Below are 24,237 nucleotides of genomic sequence, written 5' to 3'. Positions count from 1 at the left end.
TCCCATTTTGAGGTGACTGGCTGGACTTAAACGTGTGTTTCTGGCTCACTAGATTTTTCACAATGAAACTACTAGATCATACTGGCCATACAAGTCTACCTTAGGAATTTTTAATTGTGGAATGTATTACCTGGTTTCTCAACTCTACAGAATGTTTACTCTTGATTAGATGAGCACATGACAGGAAGCATACCTGATATGTGAAGTATATCCACCCAGTTTTGGTACACTTTAATTTAGATAATCCTTTCTTCCCCTAAATTCTGTATTTTACTGCTTTTAAAAGTAGCATTATTTAAAGCAGAGCTTTACTGTAGTGTTGGATTATGACTGTCCTGCTGTTTCTCTTGCCACAAGCATTAGACGAAGTGTGCTAAGCTGCGACTACGGTGTGGTGTTGTGTTTAACATGCTCATGCACTCTTTGAAAATGGAAGAAAGTAATTGCTTGCATATTTCTGAGAAGTCATGTTTTCTGTGGTCAGAGAAGTGGTTCAAACTTGCATATTTTGCAAGCTTTATTTTTGACTTTGTCTATAGCTCCCTGTAAAGACATTGAAAGGTAATGATAGTTTTGAATGGATCAGATAGTCTGGGCTCTTGTATTTTGAAAAAAACTTGTAAATGTCCCAGTTTCACCATTTTCCATCCCCTAAATTATGTGAGTGATTTTAAATGGTTATGGATGATTTGTAAGCCATCTAATTTTAGACATTCGGTTCAGGGCCCTGCAAAATATTTAGGAACTTATTCAGACCTCATTATTTCTATAGTCAGCCTAATTTAAGCACTTAATGTGGGTGCTTAAATTGTAGATGGTATGTCCCCTCAGTTGCAATAGTTTTAGGCTGCAGTTAATTTCAGTTAGATTGTGGTAGGATCCACAAGGTATTTTCCTTAAGTTATGTTTTTTTAGCACTGAAAATATGTGTGTAATCTACATAAGAAAAATGAAGATGTGCATAATACATTTTCCAAGTGGATTTTCCTTGTCTTCAAAACACATTGGCTACAATATCAATGCATGTTTTATGGGGCTAATAGACTAAAATATGGGTATTTCTTTCCATTTATCACAGCAAGTCAAATCAATACTGTTGTGTATTTAGAAAAGTGAGGTTAGCATATCACGTTTTTCACTACCATTTCACGTTTTTCACTACCATTCTGTACAACTGGCTATGTTTAAGAGAAAATGGCATCTTTTTTGGAAAAGCTCCAGTGAATTGTAATTAATGGAAAAGGATTTCTTCATAAAAGCAGTAATTGATAAACTTGGTATTACAGTTTCAAATTTTAGTGAGATGTGCAAGTGCATGAATTTTATTAGAAATTTTGAGGCATGTTGCAAAAAAACACATCTAGAAAGCAGGATAATTTCGTTGCTTAACAATACTCAGTACTTGGGCGGCTACATCAGTATTACTCATAGTAGTCATATCTAAAATAAACTTTTGCTAACCATCTTCATAGAATCATAGAATGGTTTTGTTTGGAAAAGACCTTAAAGATCATCTGGTTCCAGCTCCTCCTGCCATGGGCACAGTTACCTTCCAGTAGACCAGGTTGCTCAAAGCCCCATCCAGCCTGGCCTGGAATACTCCCAGGGATGGGGCATCCACAGCTTTTCTGGGCAACCTGTTCCGGTGTCTCACCACCCTCATGGTGAAGAATTTCTTCCTTATATCTAATCTAAGTCTAATCTCTTTCAGTTTATAGCCATTATCTTGAGATATACTTTGTATACATGTGTAAAACCTTAATCTGACATTTTATTCCATCAGTAGAAAGTTTTTGGCTGCTTAGGGGTAGGAAAGTATCAAGCATGTTACATTTCATGTCATATGTGAATGAATGTGGTTTTCCTTAACAGCTTTTTACCTATCTTAATGCTTTAGAAAAGAAATCTTCCATGCTGTGTGTGAAGATATGCTATTTTGTGAGGTAAGAATATTCTTGCTTGGTAGCTTTTAGTTTGCAGCTATCCATGTGCCATACATAAGAATGCTTTTGCATATCTTAAGCTGACTTTAAAAAGAGAAGCAGCTATACTACTTGAGTCTTTCAAGGTTCCCTTTAGCAGTTTTAAACAAAAGGGCTGGACTGACTTTTTGCAGATCCATTGAAATCAGCACGTGAACTGTTGGGTCACTGTTTTGAACGGAGTCTGTGTGAATCTGTATCGCAAACAGCAGTGAAAACTGACAGTGCTCAGGAACTGACAGCAGTGTGTATAATGTTATTGTATAGGTCTATTAAAAATGAAGTGGGACATGGCAGCTATTTCTATATTAAGCAAAAATTTATTGTATTTGGTAGGTAATTCTCCTTAGTAATTCTACTTAGTCACTTGCAATGATCCTGCATTTTTTCTTTTTTTAATTAGGTATAGTAAAGTTTGATATCTCAGTTTAGAGAAGACAGAGAGAGGAAAAAAAGATTCAACTCTGATAATAGATTAGCATATAATAATTCTTTTTTGCACAAAATGGGAAATAAGTAGTAAAAGTTATGTTTGTAAAAGTAAGATTTGTTTTAAATGGTGATGCTTTTATTATGACAAAGCAGATTATTGGCTAGGACAGAATGCTTTGGTATTGTATGTGATCTGCATCCATAAGAATGTGCACTTCAATTTTTCCAACATGTACATATTTTTACATGCATGGGTCTGGCTGGGATGGAGTTACCTTTCTTCCTAGAATGCAGTATGATACTGTGCTTTGCATCAGTCAGTAAAACACAGCAATGTTTTAGCTGTTGCTGGACAGTGATTGTCAAGACTTTCTGTTTCTCACTCTGCCTCACCAGAGTGTAGGCTGGGGGTGAGCTTGAGGTTGGGAGGGGACACAGGTGGGACAGCTGATCTGAATTGACCAAAGGGGTGTTCTGTGCCGTACACCATCATGCTCAGGAATAACTTGGGGTGGTATTCATCCCAAAGCAGCTGTTGCTTGGATACTGGCTGGCCATCTTGTGGGAGGAGATGGTGAGTGCTTGCCTTTGCATCACTTTGTTGGTTGATTGGTTGGCTTTTTTCTTTCATTCAGTTATTAAACTGTCTTTATCTCAACCCACACATTCTTCTCACTTTTGCCCTTCCTGTTCTCTCCTCCATTCTGCTGTGGGAGGGGAGCAGTGAGCAAGCACCTTGGGTGGGTACTTAGTTGCTAGCCAGGGTCAATCTGCCACGATGGGTAAAACATAGGAATTGAAATATAAAATATATGACTGAAACAATTTGAATGTCCAACCTAAAAATGTGTAGTTCTATGAAAATATTTTTGTGCATGTGAGACTGAATTACCTGTAAATTCTTAAATATATTTAATTAGTGTTTTTTTCTACAATTAAGAGATAAAATTTTGACTAGCATAATGCAGTTTTTGGATGCCCAGACCAAATTATTTCAGGTTTTAAAGGAATATATAAAATTACCTAGAAGTTCATGAGGAAAAATCAGCATGCGTATTATCTAGATCTAATGTGAAACTAGAAATGTTAATATTGAATTTATTTCAAATATATATGTAATGTAGTTCTATACAGCATTAAGCCAGGTGGTTTCTAATTAATTTTTATTCTTGAAGTTTTTATTTTTGATAAAATCAAAGTAATTAGCAAAAGAATCTAAAAACAAGATTTCTCCCCCGAAGTTGATCAAGAAGAAATACAACTCAGAAACAGGAGCAACTGCGTAAATTTCAGCCTTACTGATATTAGAGCAAAACCTTTATTTCTGTATTTCTGTGTTTTCAATGTGCAATAGGTACTGGATCACAGAATTCTGGGTTATGTTCAAAATGGACTCTAAACTATCCACAACTATGGAGGAATTTCAAGAACTGGTTAAAGCTAATGGTGAGGAGTTACACTGTCGTCTAATTGACACAACTCAAATGTGAGTGCCAAAGTCTCAATATGCTCAGAAAACAAACTTTTGCTCTGAATTTCCCTTATTCAAATATTGTGTCTTTCCAGTATAGTAGGATAATAGTTCTATAGTGGGTTAATTTTAATAAGGCATATGTTATCTATCCTTAGAAGAGTTTATACATTATCATAGATGAAATGTATGTTACATAGAGGAACAGAATGACTTTCAAGAATGGCTTAGGTTGAATTTAACAGCTATGTAGACTTTGTGTTGATACTCTATGCTAGATAAATTTCACTCTATCCAAGGAACTTAGAAAATTTGTAGAGGCCTAATGATTTTGAAAGATCACTTGAAGTCAATGAGAAAGGAGAATACATTTTGACTGGGTAACAGATGAGGTTAAAAAATGTTGTTGATATTTTTAACACCAAAGGTAAGTCAGAAGATATAGTTTATTACAATGTCAAACTCTATACTATTTTATGTGATTTTAGTTACAAAATTACTTGTCCTATCAAGAATAAATCCAAGAGCTATACATCACATAGCTCTTTCTTGGGAGGAGAACCTTCCTTATTAGATGAGAATAAGGGAGTTCTATGGAATTGCATAACAGTGTCACTTTGGTTGGAAATGCACAGGCAAAAGCGGAGCAGAATTTGGCATACATTTTATATCTGGTTATGAAAGTGGATATCTAGTTTTTTAAATCCAATGAAATTTCATTGCTCCATGGGCAAATAGTTCATACTCAGAGGCTGCTCAAGGAAATCTATATGGGTTATTAAATGGAGGAGCACTGGGTGTGTTCAATGAAGACAAAGTTACAGACAGCAGTTCTGAAAGTGCAATATATGCTGTTTAGTAAGGTAGTTGTGTTGTACTTATCTGCTACATCAATATAATAAAGACTAATAATAATGTTTTGTCATATACCCTCTAATGCATGAAAAGAGCTTGCTGTTTAGAAATCAAATAATTAATTTTTTATTACAGTAAGGCTTGAAAGCAATGTCACTTTTGTATTAGGGAGAGAGGAAAAGTTTGCTCTTCAGAAAATAACTCAGGGTAATTCTGTTTTGAAATTTGTCTAAAAGAAATTCTAGGGATTGGTCTAGAAAGCTGACACAGCGTGTAAAGGCCAACACCAGTAAGAAACGGAAAGTCTCGCTTCTTTTTGACCACCTTGAGCCAGAGGAGCTGTCAGACCACCTTACCTATCTTGAATTTAAGTCTTTCAGAAGAATATCAGTAAGTTATTTTTATTTACTTATGTATTTATTTATTTTAAACAAAGATGGGAAGGATGTAGAGAACATGGGAGAGGGGTCGTATTACAATATTAACCCTGCAGTGCAAGCTGTTGGAGAAGTGGAGTCTGTGTCCAGATTCTTTGTCATACTAGTGTTGAAGGTGGCCAGTGTTATTTATTTGGAGTACATACCCATCTGCTGCAGTCATTTGAGAGAGGGAGAGTGAATCTTTCACACAACTGTGGAACAGAGTTGGGGCAAGGTCAATTGGAAAGAAGAGGAGTAAAACATTTGACCTTCTTCCAAATAATTTCTTTGTGTTAAAACAAGTGGTGTCATTTGGCACAGGAACAAGCAGGCTCCTTTAGTTGAAATCAGTAATTAGGCTGAAATGGGATGAAGGAAACTTGGAATATTCTCTGGGAATGCCCATCTTCTGTGGCTGTAGGAAACTGTGCAGCATTCTTGCACGCTGACTAATGGACTGTCTGTCTAGAAGGTGTCCACTGCACTCTGCTTGCCATTTTTGATTGTGCATAACAAAATGAAGACTAAGGATAAGAAAGCAGTTGAGGAAATGGCATTTTTTAATGTAAGGATGGGTTAAAATATTTTATTAGACAAGCTTGCAAGTACACAAACAATTCTTAAGGACCTACCTAATTTATGGTTTCTTTCATTTGATTTGTTTTCTCAGCTATGTTGGTAACTGATAAGATACTAACTATCCTATGCACCTTGGCTTCACTTCCATCCTTATATGCCATAACATTACTTCTATTGAAACGTGATACAGTTCACACCTGGAAAAGTGAACATTAGGGACCAAAATCTAAGATGGTTGCAAAGTCAGTGTGATGACACCAGTGAAAGTCAAGTGGCTTTTTTTGTTTGGTTGATTGGTTTGGTTGTTTGATTTGGTTATTTAGTGGGATTTTTTTGTTTGTTTGTTGGTTTTGTTTTGTTTTTAACGCTATAATTTAAATATGAAGTCTTACAAGGAAAAGGGCTCTCATTAGGTTGTGAAAAATTTCACAGTCGTGTGGTAATGTACTTTATTTTGAACTGACAGTATGTGAATCTTCATGTTTTGTGTTAAATTCAAAAATCCATAGAACCAAAGTCATGCACAGATTTCTGCCTGTAGGTAGTAATAATATACAAAGCTTATATTACTCTTAACATTTTCAAGCTCTGTGCAAACATCAAGTAATTAATGATTAATGAGCATAACAAGTGTGATTGCAGTCAGAGTGTCAAATGTGTCATAGAGTTCCAACAGTTACATACTTGTATACATTTTATATGCAGGGTCCCTGCATATGTTTTGGTATAAATTGAGTTTACTGAGACCTCAGATCAAAAAATAATGTGTAATTAAGAAATACCTATATTCATTAAGTCTTTGCAGAATGTGTGCATGATATGCTAAGCCACAGAATCCTTTTATTATTCTAACATGGCAGCAAATATTGGGAGGAAGACTGCAAATGACCTGCTGTGTTATCAGTCACTAACTATACATAGATTCAGTCATTTGGAAGTCAGAAAGGAGTATTTGACCCCTGAACATATACAGCACATGGCAAAATCTTCCATGAGACACCATGTATCTTACAGCAAAGAAAAATGCAGGGAGTGCTGTTCACAGCGTAATGACTGCAGGTATGCTGGGGTTTGGAAACCATTTTAATTAGTAGTTATAAAATACAGGGAGGCTACACTGGATTCTGCTTTCCTCTGGAGGTTCACAAGTTAGCCACTGCAATACCAGGCTCTTCCATTATTTCAGTACCTGGACTTCTTTACCATATTTGCCACTAACAATCTTGTTCCAGCTGACCTCATTAATAAATTGTTGCACCCAAATTATTTTGCAACTTTAAGTAGTATGTTAGACATGAATTTGTTCAGCATTAAAAAACAATCTTTTCTGAAGGAGAGAGCTGCTGAGAACAAAATACAAACTAATCAAACTGATTCATAATTGTACTGAAACTGCTATGAAGTCCATAATTATGTAGTCAGATATTGAAAAATTACCTATCTGCATAGAGTAGTTGCTTAAATTTCAAGATCCAGCCAAATCTGGCTGAGGTTCAAAATTCAAACAATAGTTGTAAGTACTATGTAATCTCAGAGACAGCTCTACCTATTACTGTTAATGTTTCTTCCATTTTTAATTTAGTAAGAGGACAAATCCAGAGATGTCTGCTGTCATATCTGCTTTTTAAAATGTTAATAATTCTAATTAAATGCATGGAAAAAAGTTTAAAAGTGGAGAGAAAGTGAGAGAGGGAGAGCAAGAGACAAATAGCAGCCCAACAATTTATGACCTTTTCTTAAGGATTAATGCCATTTAGCCTATTCCTGTGGCCTTAAGAGAGGAATACGTGTCTATTACAGCTATGGATGGTTTTGGTAAGATGTTAGTGTTACTAGTCACAGTAAAGATTGGGTATATAAATCCCATGTCACCTTTTCTGATTATTTGAATTCTTGTATGTTCTTGTTAATGGATAAATCAAGAGAATGGATGAACATTGCATTAACAAAAACAAATGATTGTTTCTCCTTGATCTTGATGGGTAGAATGGCTTTAAAAAATCTATTTGTCCCATAAGGCGTCTGCCGAACAATTTTATGTTGCTTTGGTTAAGTAAAAGAATCTCACAAACTGTATTAAAAATATTATGGAATCTGTAGCCCTCATTCTTAATGGTCTTAGCTTTATATTAATCTTGTTGAACTTGCTTTCTCTATTAGTGTATCTTAATTCAGAAGTCTGCCCTAGCTGCATAAACTGAACACATAACTTTCTTAAACTTCCTTAAACTATCACGGAGTTACTAGATTACTCGTTAAATTCAGTTTACCCTTCCCTGTAGAAGCCTAGATTAAATTAATTTATGGAGCCACTGAGGCTGGGAGGAAAGCCCCAGTTCTACTCATCTGAAGGTTTATAAGAGTCAAGGCTCCTGAGATATACATGATGCAAATGGTAATGACACAAATTATGGTGAAAAGATGTTTTCAGCTAATTCAACTAGTTGAAGCTTTCTGCTTTGAACTGAACAAAACTTTCTCAAAGTTGAGATTTCAGTTGTATGGATATTTGAGATGTAAAATATATCTTGTATGTCTCATTTGAAAAGCAAACCCATATCTGCACACAGAACCTGAGGTCTAAGAAACTGTAGATGAGTTTTCATTTACATTTTTGTTTGTTTTTTTAAGTTCTCAGATTATCAGAACTACATTGTGAATAGTTGTGTGAAGGAGAATCCAACCATGGAAAGATCAATTGCCCTTTGCAATGGTGTGTCTCAGTGGGTGCAGCTAATGGTTCTCAGCAGACCGACACCACAGCTTCGGGCTGAAGTGTTCATCAAGTTCATTCATGTTGCACAGGTCAGTTAACTTTTGCCATGTGTTTTGTTTATTTTGTCTTTCTCCAATATAGCTCTTTAGTTGCTCTTCCCACGCTACTACTGTAGGGTCAGCTGCTTCATACATACAACATGTATATTTGTGTATGCGGTAGTTTCATACCAAGCATTCAAATATTGCAGCATCATGGCACTGTGACTTTCTCATATCCATTCTGAAGAAATTGTTTTCACTGAAAAATTAGACTCGCTTTTGAATCAGCTCATGCAATTCCAAGCTGTGAATCCGCAAATCTTTCCAGAGCGTGAAATACTATCATGCCTTTGGCTGTAATTAGAAGCACTTCTACCAGATATGCCTCATTGGATAGCAGCAGAGTCTACTGGTCCTATTGTTATTCTTTGTATGCTAATTCAACTGCAGTCATAACCAAGATAATAGGCAGTGTTTCCTAGTTGTGGTAGACTGTGGGAAGAAGCAAAAGTACTGAGGAAGTACTTTGAAGACTTACTGTATCTGCAGAATTAATATCTGATTTAATGACAGTGGAATAAACACATGTTACATCCAGTAAAATCACAACTGGGTACCAAAATGAATGAAGTCAAAGGGATAGTGGCACGAAACTTTTAAGACTTTAGAAGGAGACAATAGAGGAAATGTAGAATTTGGATGTGCATATTGAACAACGTGAGCCTGTAGATAATAAATACTAATCTTTTGTATGTCAACACAGAAGCTCCACCAGCTGCAGAATTTCAATACATTGATGGCAGTGATAGGAGGTCTCTGTCACAGTTCCATTTCCAGACTCAAGGAAACAAGCTCATGCATTCCTCATGATGTAATTAAGGTTGGTATTCCTGCTCTAAGTTTTACAAGTAAGGTAACCTTTAGCTTTCTTTTTGTCATTGCACATACGAAAACCAACCTTACTTCATTGGATAAGATGGAGGGAAAGACAGGAAAAAAAAAAAAATGTAAAAGGAAGACTTCCTTTCGTTTTGGAGGGTGTTTCTTTGTCATTTCATCTCTATGGCACCAGTTACTCCCACATGTCCACCCCCATCTTTTTTCAAGATTTGTATAAAGTTTCTCTTCAATAATCAGATGTGACAAGAAGCTGCATTTTTATTTGTATGCGGTAGTACAGAATAGCATTCGAATGTGAAAGTGGAGAATTGGATCCTAGAACATTTGAGAACAAAACAATTGTCATCCATAGCAACACTGACCATCCTGAATCTATGAAATGCTAGAACAGAGCTCTGGACTTTGAGTTAAAACTGAAAAGACTGGTTTGGTTTTGTCCATCTGATATTTCCCTATGACAGATTTTATCTATTTCAGACTTGAACAAACCTAGTCCTGATACACTCATATTATAATACAGTGGAATGTTAGGAATCAGTCATAATTCTTGTGAAATACAGATGGATCTATTTTTTTGCTGAGATTCCAGCTACTAAAACTGTGAAGGAAAGTGTATTTTTAGCAATGAAGTGGCGTCTGAAGACACTTCTTAAGAGACTAATATGTTTTATTGTTTTATTGTGTTTGAGCCTGAAAGATTTCCTGTACGTAGCTAATGAACCTATCTTGATCACAATATGATCAGCTTGAATGATCTGTGCATACCTGCAGTAGATACCACAAGTATGACCTCCCACTCATGATGGTTGCAGCTCTCAAGATCTATAAAACCAGTTAGCAAGCTCATTCTTGAAGCGTGTTTTTTTTACAAATTTTGTCATTATGAGGAGTGGACTGCATATGTGTCCATCAATTGAATAATGTTTTGCATCAAGAAATTTTATACAAGCACTAATAGAAAGCAGGTAAATAAAGGCTGGTAATTAGTGACTTCAGAACACACTTTAACGTTTAACTACAACTAACAGTTTGTGAAGGTTTAAATCAAGGATTAGACAGCAACTTCCACAAGCAAAATTATTATTGATAGTTAAATTAGGTGAGGTGAGTACCTAGATTTTATTTGAAGTCTAAAATTTTAAAATCCATTTCAAGAGTCATTGAGAGTAAACCTCTTAATAGTAACATGAGAAATGCTTATGCTGTATGACCAGAACAAAAACATAACCGATTTTGATTTTTTTTGTGTTTTATTTTTAGGTGTTTAATGAAATGACGGAACTGCTTTCATCTTACAGAAATTATGACAGTTACCGACGGGCCTATAACGAGTGCACTAACTTTAAGATTCCAATCCTTGGGGTCCACCTGAAAGACTTGATATCACTTTATGCAGGCATGCCAGACTACTTAGAGGACAAGAAAATTAACATATACAAACTATACTCTCTGTATAACCACATAAATGAGCTGATACAACTCCAGGAAATGCCACTTCCCCTGGAGGCTAATATGGACCTTGTTCATTTGCTTACAGTAAGTCTGGTGGATGAGATAAATACTTCAGTTTTTAAAATAATTTCATATACCTCTCAAACAACTAACTAGAGAATTCCATTAATAATAAATACATAATACTGTGTTTGTTTTCCTTAAGGGAATGCACATAGAATCATAGAAGAAGAGAAAAAGTTGGTGATATTGATTCATCTGGCAGCAAGGGTAGAAGTGCCAGTTCAACAGCATGCTTCCAATTATTTCTATAAAGGAAGGAAATGTTTATTTCTGTTTATTGTGTGTTCCCTCTGTACTTTCGCTAAGGAAGCACTCTGAATCCTCTGCTGATTAAGCCTAAATAGGGAGAAAGGTGGAAAGCTTCCTTAGATCCACCTCGGAGGCAGAAGATTGCATACAAAGCTTCCTTGTGTTGAACACACAAACTTTCACATAGAAATTCAGTCTCTTGAGATGTGTAGGGTTAACCATGCCACATTTCGCGACAAGTTTTTTCTGCTACTAAAAATCTGTCCAACATAAATATTAGTCAAATATAGTTGTTGTATGGCTTCCAGTCATATCTAGTTAGTGCCATGTTACTAAAAAATTGATACTACCTAGAATGTATGTCACAACAATAGCTTCAGCATCTATTAAGTTAAAATACTACCTTTTATAAAGTAGTAGATCTACCTTTCTTGTTTCTCAGTTTTGTTTGCCTTTAACAAGTACCTTAGCTTGAAAGAATTTTATAGGCTCCTTCCATTGTCTGGTTACAAGCTCTGTTTCAACAAAAAGCTAATAGATATAATAAAAAATGCTTGTGTGTTTGAGGTTCTTTGTTCTCTGGGAGCACTCATGTGAAATTAATCACATATGCCCGGGGCCTGATATAGAGCTACACAAAGTGGTGAATTTCTTCCTGCTAAATGTTTTAGATATTTTGCCTCAAATTATTCTAAGTCCCTTCCCTTTTTAAAAATAATGTTTTATAAAAATGGCTATTACAAATATGTAGAACTTTGGCCACAATTTCATGCAGCTATATAAGACAGGACATAAATTAACTACATTTCAAAGCAGGAGGTTCTAATCTGCTAATATTCCAGGGTACATAATGTTCCTGTTTATTCCCTGATTTTTCCAGCAGTCTTTCTCCTTCTCCTGTTTCCTTCAGTCATGTACTTTCCCATTACCAGGCAAATCCGTTTGAAGACATATTAGTAATTACATACATAAGTCAATAATACATAGAATAGTGTAACATTTGGACTTCTGTTTTTTGAGTGTCAGAAACTACTTTAAGACTTCCCCAAGAAGAATTATTCACTATTATGACTACAACAGTAATTCTTGTAGTTGTTCACAAGCAAATTTTTGCATATCTGCAATTTGAGTAAGGTTTTAGATTGGATAAAATAGCATATTTTGGTTTCTTAGTTTATATACCTGACTGCTATGATCTTGACTCCCTGTAAAAAGTTTGTATTTTCTTTGGACTTGCCATAGATTAAGGCTTGTAATAGATTTACATCTGGCTTTTCTATTCAGTCATGTGTCTAGTATGAATATTTTAATGTAAATACTCAAAAAGTGTCATGTTACCAGTCTTCAATCTTAGCTTGAAATTTGTTTCCAGTCAATAAAATATTTGCTATACAACTTTCCAGGACACATGCAAAAGCAAAGGTATACATTTGATAGTTTTTTCAAATTCCTTTTTTACCCAGGTGTAATGTTTCTCATTTTACATAACTGCTGCTAACAGTTAAAGGTTCTCACTAAATATATGCAAGTCTATCTTTTATCCTCAGCATATAGTTCTTATTTCAACATGGTCTCAGCTGGATTGGATATTTATGGTATATTTAAAACAAGAGTTTCCTGAGAATTTGAATTGATGGACAGTTTCACTGGAACGATGCTTTTCTGTTTAGTTAAACGATGGACCACTTGAATATCATGGGAGTAAGAGGATTTTTTAAGGTTATTTATTAACTGGCTGCTAATCATGCCTACAGTCACTTGCTGTGCTAATGACTGTAGCTGTGTAATGTTACAGATTTCCAGATAATGGCAATAACTGTCTGGAATTTAGAAAGGTACCCATTTCAAATCACTGTCAACACCTGCACAGCTCATGTGCATTTTTTCTAGGTGCAACCTAAATGAAGAATTAATCCATCAAAAAATACCAATGCATGCCAGGAACAAGTTTATCAAGTAGCAGTGACTGTTTTATGATTAAACTAATGTTGTGTTTGTTTTCAGCTGTCCCTTGATCTTTACTACACAGAAGATGAAATTTATGAGCTTTCGTATGCACGAGAGCCACGAAGTCACCGAGCTGCCGTAAGGGCCTTTCCAGATTCTTAACAAAAAGATTTTTTTAATGAGTAACATAACTATTATCTATTGCATTCGATTTCCTTTCCCCTTTCCCCTTTCCCTCTTCTTTCTTCTTCTCCCTCTCCCGTTCCTTTCCCTCTTCTTATTTTCTGCTAAATTTAAAAAATTTTAGCTTTATAGGCTGAGCAAAATCTGTTGGAGCATTTCTTTGGTTGATGATATAGCCTAAGCTAGAGGACATGGGAGAGTTGACGGCATATCAGGTTTTACAATATGAACACAAACACAAATGAAGTTACTTGTTTAGAGACATGACATCAGACTCAGTCTTGGCAATTGATACTAGTTCTTTTAAATGAAGAATTCTTACGTGATTCAAATGATAAAACCCATAAGTGTTATATTGTAGTTTTGTTCCTGTTTTATAAATATGGAGAAGATGGTGAATTTACAGGGCTGCCAGTGAACTGTAAGCATTTAAGGAATGACCACTATTTTGGACAGTTCAGGGAAGAGCTTCCTCTGAAGTAATTATCAGAAGTATGATGCTGGGTCCACAGACCAATTCTGCAGTCCTGTATCACGTAGTCCATTGTCACAAATGAAAGTATAATATTGAATATCTTTCCATATGGTACTAATGAGGTTCCATTCAATTTATTCTAGCCTTTGACACCTTCCAGACCACCAGTAGTTGCAGACTGGGCCTCAGGAGTAGCCCCAAAACCTGATCCAAAAACTGTCAGCAAACATGTTCAGAGGATGGTAGACGTAAGTATGGTTGGCCCATTTTACCTTACGTATCAGTTGCAGCCTTAATCTCTAGGTATGAGAAGATACAAAGAAGGGAAAAAATACTGGACATGTTCAAAGCTGTGCTGAGTATGTAAGCAATTCTGCCCTCAGACGTTTCTGCGTCACTGTAAATAGCAGCAGTGGCCCCTGAGGCATGGAAGGAAATTCCTTAAACAGCTAAAGAGCCAACAGGGAGTGTGAATCCTGGTTTGTGTCTTAATACTTCCAGAGTCATTCTTTCAAGAAGCCAGGGAGTCCATTTCTACAAGGGACTCCATCATGTTACTGATGGAGTCTGAAAGTTGGCCTCTCAATGCCTTTGTTACTAGCAGCTATTGCTTTTTCTCTCTATTTTGGGTCACCCATCAAGTATCTCATGTGATTGATTGCAAAGCTGACAGAGAGAGAGAGAGAGGTAAAGAGTTTGTCTTTGCATGCCTGCTTCATCTCTTTTCCTTCTTCAACACTTCTAATATTGATAGGTATCCTTTGACACATGCTGTTTTGGAATGTATTGTAGGTGTGACCCTTGCCTGAGGGCCAGAGATAAACAATAATATTGTTCCATAAGTGGAAATAGGTGCCTGCATGACAGTTCTGCCATACAACTACTTTTCAAATAATACTGACCTGATGAAATAAGCTAGGCAGCTACGCTGATTTGGCTGCAGAGGTGATCACTGAGAGCACTAATGGAGAGCATTAGTGCAAGTCATATGTGTAGGCCTGGACCTAATGATCTTAAAGCAAAACTGAAAAAGAGCTGTCATTGTGTAGTGAAGAAATTAGTCCAGCTTATGTTGACCTATGTATATTTTGCTACAAATCAAGAAATGACAATGCTGCTTTAGTCTCAAGCAAAAAAAAAAAAAAGCAGCTAGACTGTTGCACTATTTGATACTGGGTGAAAGTGGGAGAGGAAATCCATAAATATTGTGGAGACTCTCTAAAATGGTAATTCATTATAAACTGTTCTACTATTATCTTGCACAGTCTGTCTTCAAAAATTATGACCATGATCAGGATGGATACATTTCCCAGGAAGAATTTGAAAAGATAGCTGCCAGTTTTCCATTCTCATTTTGTGTAATGGCTAAGGACTGGTGAGTACCTAGTCCTGCTTATCAACTTTGTAGCATCTGTTTTGGGAGGGGTTTGGGGGTTTTGTTTTTAAATTTTACTTCTATCATTAGGGTGGTAAAATTATCCTCTTCAGCCACAAAAAAAAAGTGAAGACGTAACTGACAAAAGCATCTTCTAAACATGTTGTGAATAACATCTTCATGAGCTTACAACAGTGGTAACCAAGCTGACGTAGGAGGAAGAACAGATAATAGAAAAAGAAATAGAGATAATAGAAAAATAAATAGTTTTTGTATGATATTCAGTATATACTACTAAAGAACTTTCCTAAGATGAAGCTGTCCCTCAAAAATAGAGAAATGGCAATTATATATTTTGGTCAAATTAGCAACATTTTTCTTAACATATTAAAGCGTGGAGAAATACAATAGTGATTATTCAGATGTTTTCTATGAAGTAGTTTTGAGGTTGCATCACATATGCAGGTATTTTATTTATCCTGACAGGCTGCATTTTAAATGTGTAGATAAACTACTGTAGGTTTTGGGAGCAGTTGACAAGATTACTCAGATCACTGTAGTTTTTGACCCATTAAACTATTGTAATTATGAATTGTGAAGAAAGATACGTTTAATTCTCCTTATGCTTTTACGAAAATATATGTCTCACAAACAACTTTTCTTGTTCATTTTCAGGGAAGGTCTGATTAGCAGGGATGAAATAACAGCTTACTTTATGAGGGCTAGCTCAATCTATTCTAAATTAGGACTTGGCTTTGCTCACAGCTTTCAAGAGACTACCTACCTAAGGCCTACTTTCTGCGACAACTGTGCTGGATTTGTAAGCATACTTTTTAGTAAATTATGATAACATTGTTTGGAATAATGCCCTTTTTATCTCATAATCACCATGTGTCATATACAGAAATATAAAACACTAGTAAAGGTATGCAGAACAGCAGCCTACTGCCTGTGTAGCTATTTAAGGTTCCCTTTACACCCCTCTTGGCAATATTATTATGTGTTTAAATATGGCTCCTGCCTTGTGGTATTCGGTCGTGTCACCAAACACAGTCTTAGGCACAGTCTTAGGAAGTCTTAGACTTCCAAATCCAGGGCCTTCCAATCCATGGGGCTCTTAGAACTCATGTCTGATACAGACATGAGATGCCCCCTGCCTATGGCACAGAAAGATTTAGTAAAACAGACTGTCCTACCAATCCCTAGTTTAGCTGGGATCAAACAAGGGTGCTGAGATAGAATTCTCCATCTGTTCCAGCCCCACAACTTCTCTGGTGGCTGTCAGATCTGCTGATGTATTCATTAGAGAGTAGCTCAAGGTATTTTGTTTGTGACTGAGGAACACACATTAAATATTCTGTTTACCTTAAGCTAAAGAGGTAAATAGTTCATTTTTTGACCTTACAATTAAAATATTAGAAAAACAAGTTATCCTGCAGGTGCTCAGATCTCAGAAATGAGTGGAACTTCTAGTGGATTTTTATAGCTGGAGGTATCAAATGTTCAGAGAAATATATTAATACATAGACTTTCTGTTTGAATTTCAGCTATGGGGAGTCATTAAACAAGGATACAGATGCAAAGGTAACGTACTCTATAATTGATGGCGAATGACAAAAAAAAGATCATCCTGAGATCCATTAATGTGTCTATGGACCTATCTAATCTGACCTCTCAGGGAGGAAAATACTGGGTCAGGAATAGTATGACAGACAGATGCTCCAGACTGAATTCAGAGGGTTTGGAAACAAACACCACCACTCTGTGAAAACAGCATGGCACATTCACAACCTGTATTTTTTGGAGTTTTCTTCCTCATACAGATACATTATTTCTCTGCGACTCCTACAGTCAGAACACTGTTGCAACTGAATGTTGCTATTTTGTATTTTAATAATGAAAAGGAGTCTTAGGCATATATAGCAAAGGGATGTTGTTGGTCTGTTTACCAGATATATGTTGTAACAGGTAATGTATGGAGAGAACACCAAAGAAACTTTCTTGCTTCCGGGGCAGGCAAGACAGTGTGAGAGCTGATCTTAGATGCTACAACAGAGCCACGGAATCACACACACTCCGCTTTGTTTACAGACTGTGGAATGAACTGTCACAAGCAATGCAAAGACCTGGTTGTGATAGAGTGCAAGGGAAGACCCAAAACTTCAGTTGCAGACAACAGCCCAACATCTGCTCTTGCTTCAAGCCTCTGCCCAGTAGGAGTCAAAGAGCAATTCCAAGGTGAGAAAAGATCACATTAAAAAGACCAAAAGATTTTATCTATCTATCTATCTATCTATCTATCTATCTATCTATCTATCTATCTAATTTAAGCTGTGTTGTACGGCATTGTTTTAGGTTTTTATTAACTGCAGCATGTTAGCAACATATAAACTAGAACCAAGCATAAGTGAGCCTGTACCAAGTAACAGCATTCCTGTTCTAGTCTGAGTCAGCGCGGACTCCCTTTCAGGGAGATTTCTTGTCACACTACACAATGTGTGGTGCACAAATTCCACAAAAACTTAGTAAATCTTCTGCTAAACTCTCATGAGAACTAGATGCCATGAACTGAACGGCTGACAGATTCTCCTACTGCTCTTACCTTGTGACAAGCAGGTTTTTACTGCTCTTGTCACATTAAGTGACTACTGCACTGTTAACAGTTCTGACTCACATTTCAATGCGGAGTTTATGAAGTCAGTTCACTTACGTATCTGTGTGCTAGGAAAACCAAGAACTGATTGTGTTCATTTTTTCCCACTTCAGTAGCTGAATCTACAACTCCTCTTTGTCCATCTTGTATTTAATCAGAAATGAAAAATCTAGACCTCTCTGTTTCTCCTTATATCAAACAAGCTATATAAACTTTTCGTATTGTGTATTACCATGTAGGCCTCCAAAGGAATGTGTTGTCCTTCAATAAGGCCTCAGGCTACTTCTGTTTCATTTTTCTTTTCATTTTGATGTTCCAACTCTTCCGTACTCACTTTCTTTGAGTTTCCCTCCTGCTCTTTGCTTGTATCTAATGTTCTTCAAATCTCCTTCTTGCCACTTTGATATCAATCTTCTGTGTCGTGTTTAAGATTTATATTGCTGGATTCCATCTTATGCTTCCTGTTAGCATTTACATGGAGGACAATGCAGCCCGTTTCTCTTGCTAACTGACCATGTGCGTCTCTGTGATTGAAGCTGCAATGGCTGCAGCCCTGCATAGTAACCTCCTCCTGGGATGTCACACAGAGAGAATGAACTGTAGTGTGTTGCCCCATCATCACCCGGTACACCAGGATGTGGTACCTCTCAAGGCTACATCATGTCGAAGAATGAGAATTTAGGTGTAGGTTGAAGGTGTAAGCTTCATCCGTTCATCCATATCCTCATTTAATTCTCCAGAGCCTGCAGCAGCTACTGAACTTTGTTATTTCCCCTCGTGTTTGAACAGTCTCATTTTGTTTTCTTCCCAACAAGAGAAGAACTACTTTATCTGAAACAGGTCTTTTGAAAATCCTTTAATCACAAATTTTGCCCACTGCTTCTATCCTTGTGGCTTTCCCCAAATCCCTCCTCAGTTTTTACTTTTAACTGCAGAAGTATTTTAGGATGACCTATACAAAAACAGTGTAAAATTTAAAATGTCGTTGTTTCTCCTTTATAAAGTGGATAATGTGTATCTTGCAGCTGCAAGTTTTAGTAAAGCTGAACTATTTTAACACCGAGGTTTAATCTTCTGGCCCAATCACTAAGATCAATGGTCTGTATAAAACCTCTTAGCCACCTAGACATTTTTCTCTAGCTGACCTTGATGATACACCTGTTGTCCTCTTACTGATCCATATTTATGTTACTGAGATGGGACAAAAAGTTGTTTGAAGAGACACAACATTGGCAAACTTCCAGTGACACCCATTTTGGCGAGCAATGAATGTAAAATCAATAAAGAATAAATGTTGTTTTTTTAAAAAAATCATGTTTAATTACTGTGCTTCCTGTTTCTCCTTTCCTGGGATAAGATCTTGACTCAATTTCCCATATATATTCTGCAGTTCAAGAAGAAGGACCGTTCACATTTCCGAATGGAGAAGTAGTGGAACACAATGAAGACAGCAAGGATCGAACCATTATGCTCATGGGCTCCTCAGCTCAGAAAATCTCAGTGAGACTGAAACCAGCTGTGGTTCATACAGGTACACAGACTGATCTTGTACTGCTGGCTGGTGAAGTATCTCGTAGGCAGAGAGAGAAGAAAGAACACAGGACGACAGAAAGTCCTTATCTCCAGGCGGCTCCAACATCCCATTGGCCAAGCCCGCTTCTAGGCCGCAAAAAGGCATATGTTAAATGGGAAAACAAGGACTCCAGTCAGAAAATTAAGGAGGAGCATCACAGCTGTAAATCCTCATACCAGGAACTCGAGCAGGTATGTATATGATGAAACAAATTCTGTTTTACACAACTGGTTGGAGGGTGTGGGGAAGTGGCTAGGTGGGAAGGTGCCACCTTACTCCAATATAATTAATTTCCAGAACAATCCATGAGTAGCATCATAAATTCATAGCCAGTTTAACTCCAGCAGTGCTTCACTTCAAGCAGAAATTTTAGTACTAGCTTAGGGAATCGATTTTGAAACCCTTGTTGTCATTACATTGATCCCTGTCAGTCTTAAAAGTGACAGGCAAGGATGTGAATATAATCCAGTTGCTTAGGACATAAAATGAGTAACACAGTCCTGAATTTCTTCCTGATTTTTGGTGGCCTTTGTTCTCCAAAGTGACAGAATATGTGGGCTGGTGAGGGCAGGGAGCTCTGCTTTTGTTCAGCTGACAGCAAATCCCTTCTTTTTTTGATAACTTTAAGTCACCAAGAAATTGTGTTTTGTGGACATGATGCCTCTTGCTAGATTTCATCTGCATTAGCTCAGCTGTGGCTCACCTTTCACCACAAGTGTTCTGACAAAGTAGCTATTCATAAAACTGTTTCACCTCAGATTTTGCCCAAATTCAGTTTTGTAGAAACAAAATCTTTCCAGATCAATTAGAGAATATCACAATATCAACAATGTGACTGATGCATGGATCTAGATATCATTATGAGGAACAAAGGCTGACTTATTTTCATACTTTACTCCTTACTGTCACTATTCTGAGATGGATCAACACGGAAACAGTCCAACAACGGGACCACAGCCTGATCTTTGAATGATCAGTATAACTTTCAAAGTATCCTTTGCTGTTGATAAAGTGAGGTCATCTTTTTTCAAAGATGACTCGTTTATTAAGAGAGATTAAGACAATTAGCATGAATTGTCCAGTGCTGACCACTTCTTTTTCAGTCAACAGTACATTCAATAGAGACAAAGATGTGAAGTGTGGATGTACTTGTAATAATTGGTTCTTTAAAATGTCCCATTCATGCGAGTCCCACCATTTACACTTGTCCTTGCTCCCTCAGCAGGTCCTGACCTCAATTACTGAACAGCCACTGATGTTACAAATTTATGTCTTAGATTACTGTACATCAATTTCTGCATTAGTAAAGCACTAAAATGTGAGCTGTGTTCTTGTTTCCCCTGGATTACTGCTCTTCTGAGAGGAGCAGTGGAGGGTGGATAGACACAGGTTGTGGACATGAGCGTCTGATACCAGCTGCTGGAAAGTTTTTAGAGTATACACAAAGGACAGACCAGTGACTATAGAAGCATTCAAATAAGTTACTGGTTCTGTTCCACTGATAAGAGTTACATCAACTTAGGTTTATGCCAGTTAACCTAAACATACAACCAGACAGTCCTGAAACAAATTCAAAATATCATTCTCTGCGTTTTGGGTTTTTTGTTTGTTTAGGAAAGAAATATTCTTAAGGCAAACAATGAAAGTTTAAAGATCCAACTGGAACAGGCACATAAAACAATTGAATCTCTCACAATCCAGAGAAGAAACCACATAGTCAACAACCTACAGCACAGAGACGGCTCCTAGCAGAGAAGAGAGGAAATCTCCTATGGAAGAATATAAGACTGAAGGAGGGGTTGTGACAAAGCTGCTTTACCAAGTGAACTGGAGGGAGAGCCTGAAGGATGTTAAACAGGAATATTCTCTTTACTCATCATATTTCCATATCAAAAATACACTCCAAAATGCGTAAATCAATTCCTTTGACTTTTTAAGGAAATTTAGCATTATCTGTGCAGTAAAAATAGTAACTTCTGGGTTTGCTTTTGCAAGGAGCGACACTGTTGCGGAAGTTTCTGTTCATGATGAAGACCATGTAGATTCTCCAGTGACTTGGCTGCCCACAGCACACTTACTCTGCAAGTGTTCCGACAAAGTAGCTATTCACAAGATTGCGTAACCTCAGATTTGGCCCAAATTCAGGTCTGTAGAAACAAGTGTTTGATAAAGCTGTAGAAATATTCCATTAAGAGAAACAGCTCCTTCTTATTGGGGCTGAAACCATTTAAAATTGTGAACTGTCATCCTTATTTCCTAACTTTAACAAGAACATTAAAATAAATGGTTAAGCTAATGACATTTGATTCTTAGACTTAAGATAAACTGACATTTTTTTGAAAACTCTTTCAGAGCTTTGGAAGTCCTGCTCCTCAAACCCTTACTTAAGGTAAAATAGATAAGATTATGGAGAATTTACATGGAATAGTTTCCATTTTTGTGTTGCATGCCACAGCTTTGAACACTTAGCACCACTTATTTGGCTTAAGGTATAACTTGTTGTCCACATACAGTAGACATGAGATAAGGTTGATTATTTCTTTCCTACATCCAAGTGGACGCCATTGTTGAGCAGAACCCTGAGAGCCATATTATGAGGGAAACTGTAGAGTAATTCCAGTGGAACAGTTACTGTATTCCAGAGCTCCTAACATCTTCTGATTCTAACCAGGTTTTCTCAGTTTTCTCTCTCCTAAATTTCACATGCACTTTAGGTAAAGAGTCAAGATGAGTGTGCTTTTCTGTGTGTATATTTTGTATAGTAAAAAGGTGCTGGGGAGGTAACTTGGTGTTCTTATTGTTAAGAGACAACAAAACAGTCTTTCAAGTTACTGATAAATCTACTTGTCATTTAAAAATTGCATTTGCATTCTAAGAGAATCTGTACATTTATAGTTGTAAAAAAACTTGCATTTATTAAACAGGGATTTGTCATCACACATTTAAAGTCAGAAACTTATAACTTTGATATATTTATCTGCAAAGTCCACTTAATACTCCTCAGAACTTGTAAGTTACAAGTCCATTATACATAAATTGAAATTTAGTATGTGTGCTTTGTGTTCAATGGTATAAATGTATGTTCCATCCACAATTTACAGTCATTATCCAGTATATGAATACTTTATTTATAAACAAAATCCATTTGAAATTACTTGACAGTTTAGTGATTCTGAATTGTTGTTCTGAACTTGGATTGTGCTTGCATCTCCACGTATTGGTAAAAACAAATAGAGGGAAATAGTAATAGCAGTAGATTTTCTGTTACCTTACTGTAAATAACTGAAATGCATAGACAAAAAATCAGCAGCGGTGAAGACCGCAGCTTTTTTTCCTCATACACTAAACCCGAATTATAAATAATTAACATGGAATTGCACTTTGATCCATGAAGCAATTGCAATGGCTTTCAGATCATGTCTGCAAACTTGCTTTGCCCATTTTCTGTAAGTTTCTTGATTTTGTCTTCTCTTCAGGGAACTACAGCAAAACATATTTCTAACAGGCATTTAGCAAATAAAAGTCTGTTTCTGCAACAATTAAAATAAACAAGATAAAAGCTGAATATGTTTTCACATATTTTGAAAATACCCTGAAAGAAGGGCTAAGACTCATCTTGTGCAGCTACGACAATTGCTTGCTTGTGGTCTAAACTCTGGATTCTAATAGTATTTGTGTGTATGCATATACTGTCTGTGCTGGGGGGGGTGGAGATCATGAACAAACTCCTACTTAAGAAGAAAATTATCTATCAGGAGCTGTCCCAAAGGCTACTGTGTTACTAGCTTGAGTACTTAATACTCAACAATGAGTTATGACCATGGATTTGTACAGTCTTAAATGCTCACAGTATTCCCTCTGTGTTGTCTGCTTGTTCCTACAAACAAATTACTTCCAAGGCATCTGTTTGCAGGAATGTCTTACAGAACAAGTATGTGGTGCTTTGCGTATGCTGCAAACTTTCTGCTTCAAAACAGGCAGTTGGTACCTGGAGAATTTCAGAGTTCTCGGAGTACCTTCAGGTTCTCTGTTTGCCCAAAGCCCCTTACAGTTTTTTTTTTTAAGTGGTTGCGGTGCCTTCTTACTTCTTTTGGGATTTCTTTTTGCCACATGAAAGACTCATAGCAGAAACTGACTACAAGGATAGTGCTAAAACTGACAAAGCTACTGAACAAAAATCACACACATCTGTATTAGTCTTTGAGCTGCTTTATGCTAGGAAAAAAGATACAATTAAACTGCTAAGTGCTGTTTAAAGTCATATTAGCAAACACTGATCTTGAATTTATCTTGTCATGGCCACTGTAAATGAAAAGCACTCACCTTTACTCCTCTGGGCTCAGCTATGTTTCTTGTACCTACAGGAAGTAAGGAAAAACAAGTGTCCCCACCCCTCCCAATTACTGTTTAATTTTTAAGTGTGAATTCTGATTGTTTAAAGATACAAGTAAATAGGTTGAGTAATGTCACAATTAACAAGGCATGACTACTGTTCATATTCAGATTAAACACAACTGCCTGTAGAGTAGCTCATATATGTATTTTGGAAATACATTTTTGTACAGCAGCAATCTTATTTTGTTGTAACTGATCTCTATGGTAACTTGAAAAAAATTTTGGTTTAATGTTGTTGGAGAAGATTGAAAAACTGTACAGATTGTAAAGACTTTATATAAATTGTAAGATTTTGGGTTAATATTTATAATAGAAAAAATATTAAAATTGCACTTCATGCCTCCGAGTTTGTATCTCAAGGAAAGCTAAACAACCTCTATTAATCTTCTGTGACTCCATCATCTGAGACACTTGGGCAGGATTAAACCAGTACCAGAGGCCCTGATCCAGTGTCACCTCTGTGGACCTTGGCATGTT

General features: G+C 36.6%; 1 protein-coding gene across 2 annotated transcripts in view; it reads left to right on the top strand.

Annotated features, from left to right (window-relative positions):
* Positions 1 to 24,092, top strand: part of RASGRP1 (RAS guanyl releasing protein 1) — a 44,109-nt gene extending 20,017 nt beyond the window's left edge. For both annotated transcript variants that reach the window (XM_065064219.1, XM_065064221.1), the window contains exons 4-17: positions 1,881 to 1,943; positions 3,769 to 3,900; positions 4,977 to 5,130; positions 8,370 to 8,543; positions 9,259 to 9,375; positions 10,656 to 10,931; positions 13,164 to 13,244; positions 13,908 to 14,012; positions 15,030 to 15,139; positions 15,815 to 15,959; positions 16,687 to 16,723; positions 17,231 to 17,377; positions 19,183 to 19,556; positions 20,980 to 24,092. In XM_065064219.1, coding sequence (XP_064920291.1) covers positions 1,881 to 1,943; positions 3,769 to 3,900; positions 4,977 to 5,130; positions 8,370 to 8,543; positions 9,259 to 9,375; positions 10,656 to 10,931; positions 13,164 to 13,244; positions 13,908 to 14,012; positions 15,030 to 15,139; positions 15,815 to 15,959; positions 16,687 to 16,723; positions 17,231 to 17,377; positions 19,183 to 19,556; positions 20,980 to 21,114 — 2,050 coding nt within the window. In that variant the 3' untranslated portion in view covers positions 21,115 to 24,092. The remainder of the gene's footprint in view (positions 1 to 1,880; positions 1,944 to 3,768; positions 3,901 to 4,976; positions 5,131 to 8,369; positions 8,544 to 9,258; positions 9,376 to 10,655; positions 10,932 to 13,163; positions 13,245 to 13,907; positions 14,013 to 15,029; positions 15,140 to 15,814; positions 15,960 to 16,686; positions 16,724 to 17,230; positions 17,378 to 19,182; positions 19,557 to 20,979) is intronic.
* Positions 24,093 to 24,237: the final 145 nt, after the last annotated feature.

Source organism: Columba livia, chromosome 5 (genome assembly GCF_036013475.1).
Source record: "Columba livia isolate bColLiv1 breed racing homer chromosome 5, bColLiv1.pat.W.v2, whole genome shotgun sequence".
NCBI lineage: Eukaryota > Metazoa > Chordata > Aves > Columbiformes > Columbidae > Columba > Columba livia.
The sequence above is the reverse complement of the archived record's forward strand: the minus strand, read 5'-3'. Positions and strand labels throughout refer to the sequence as shown.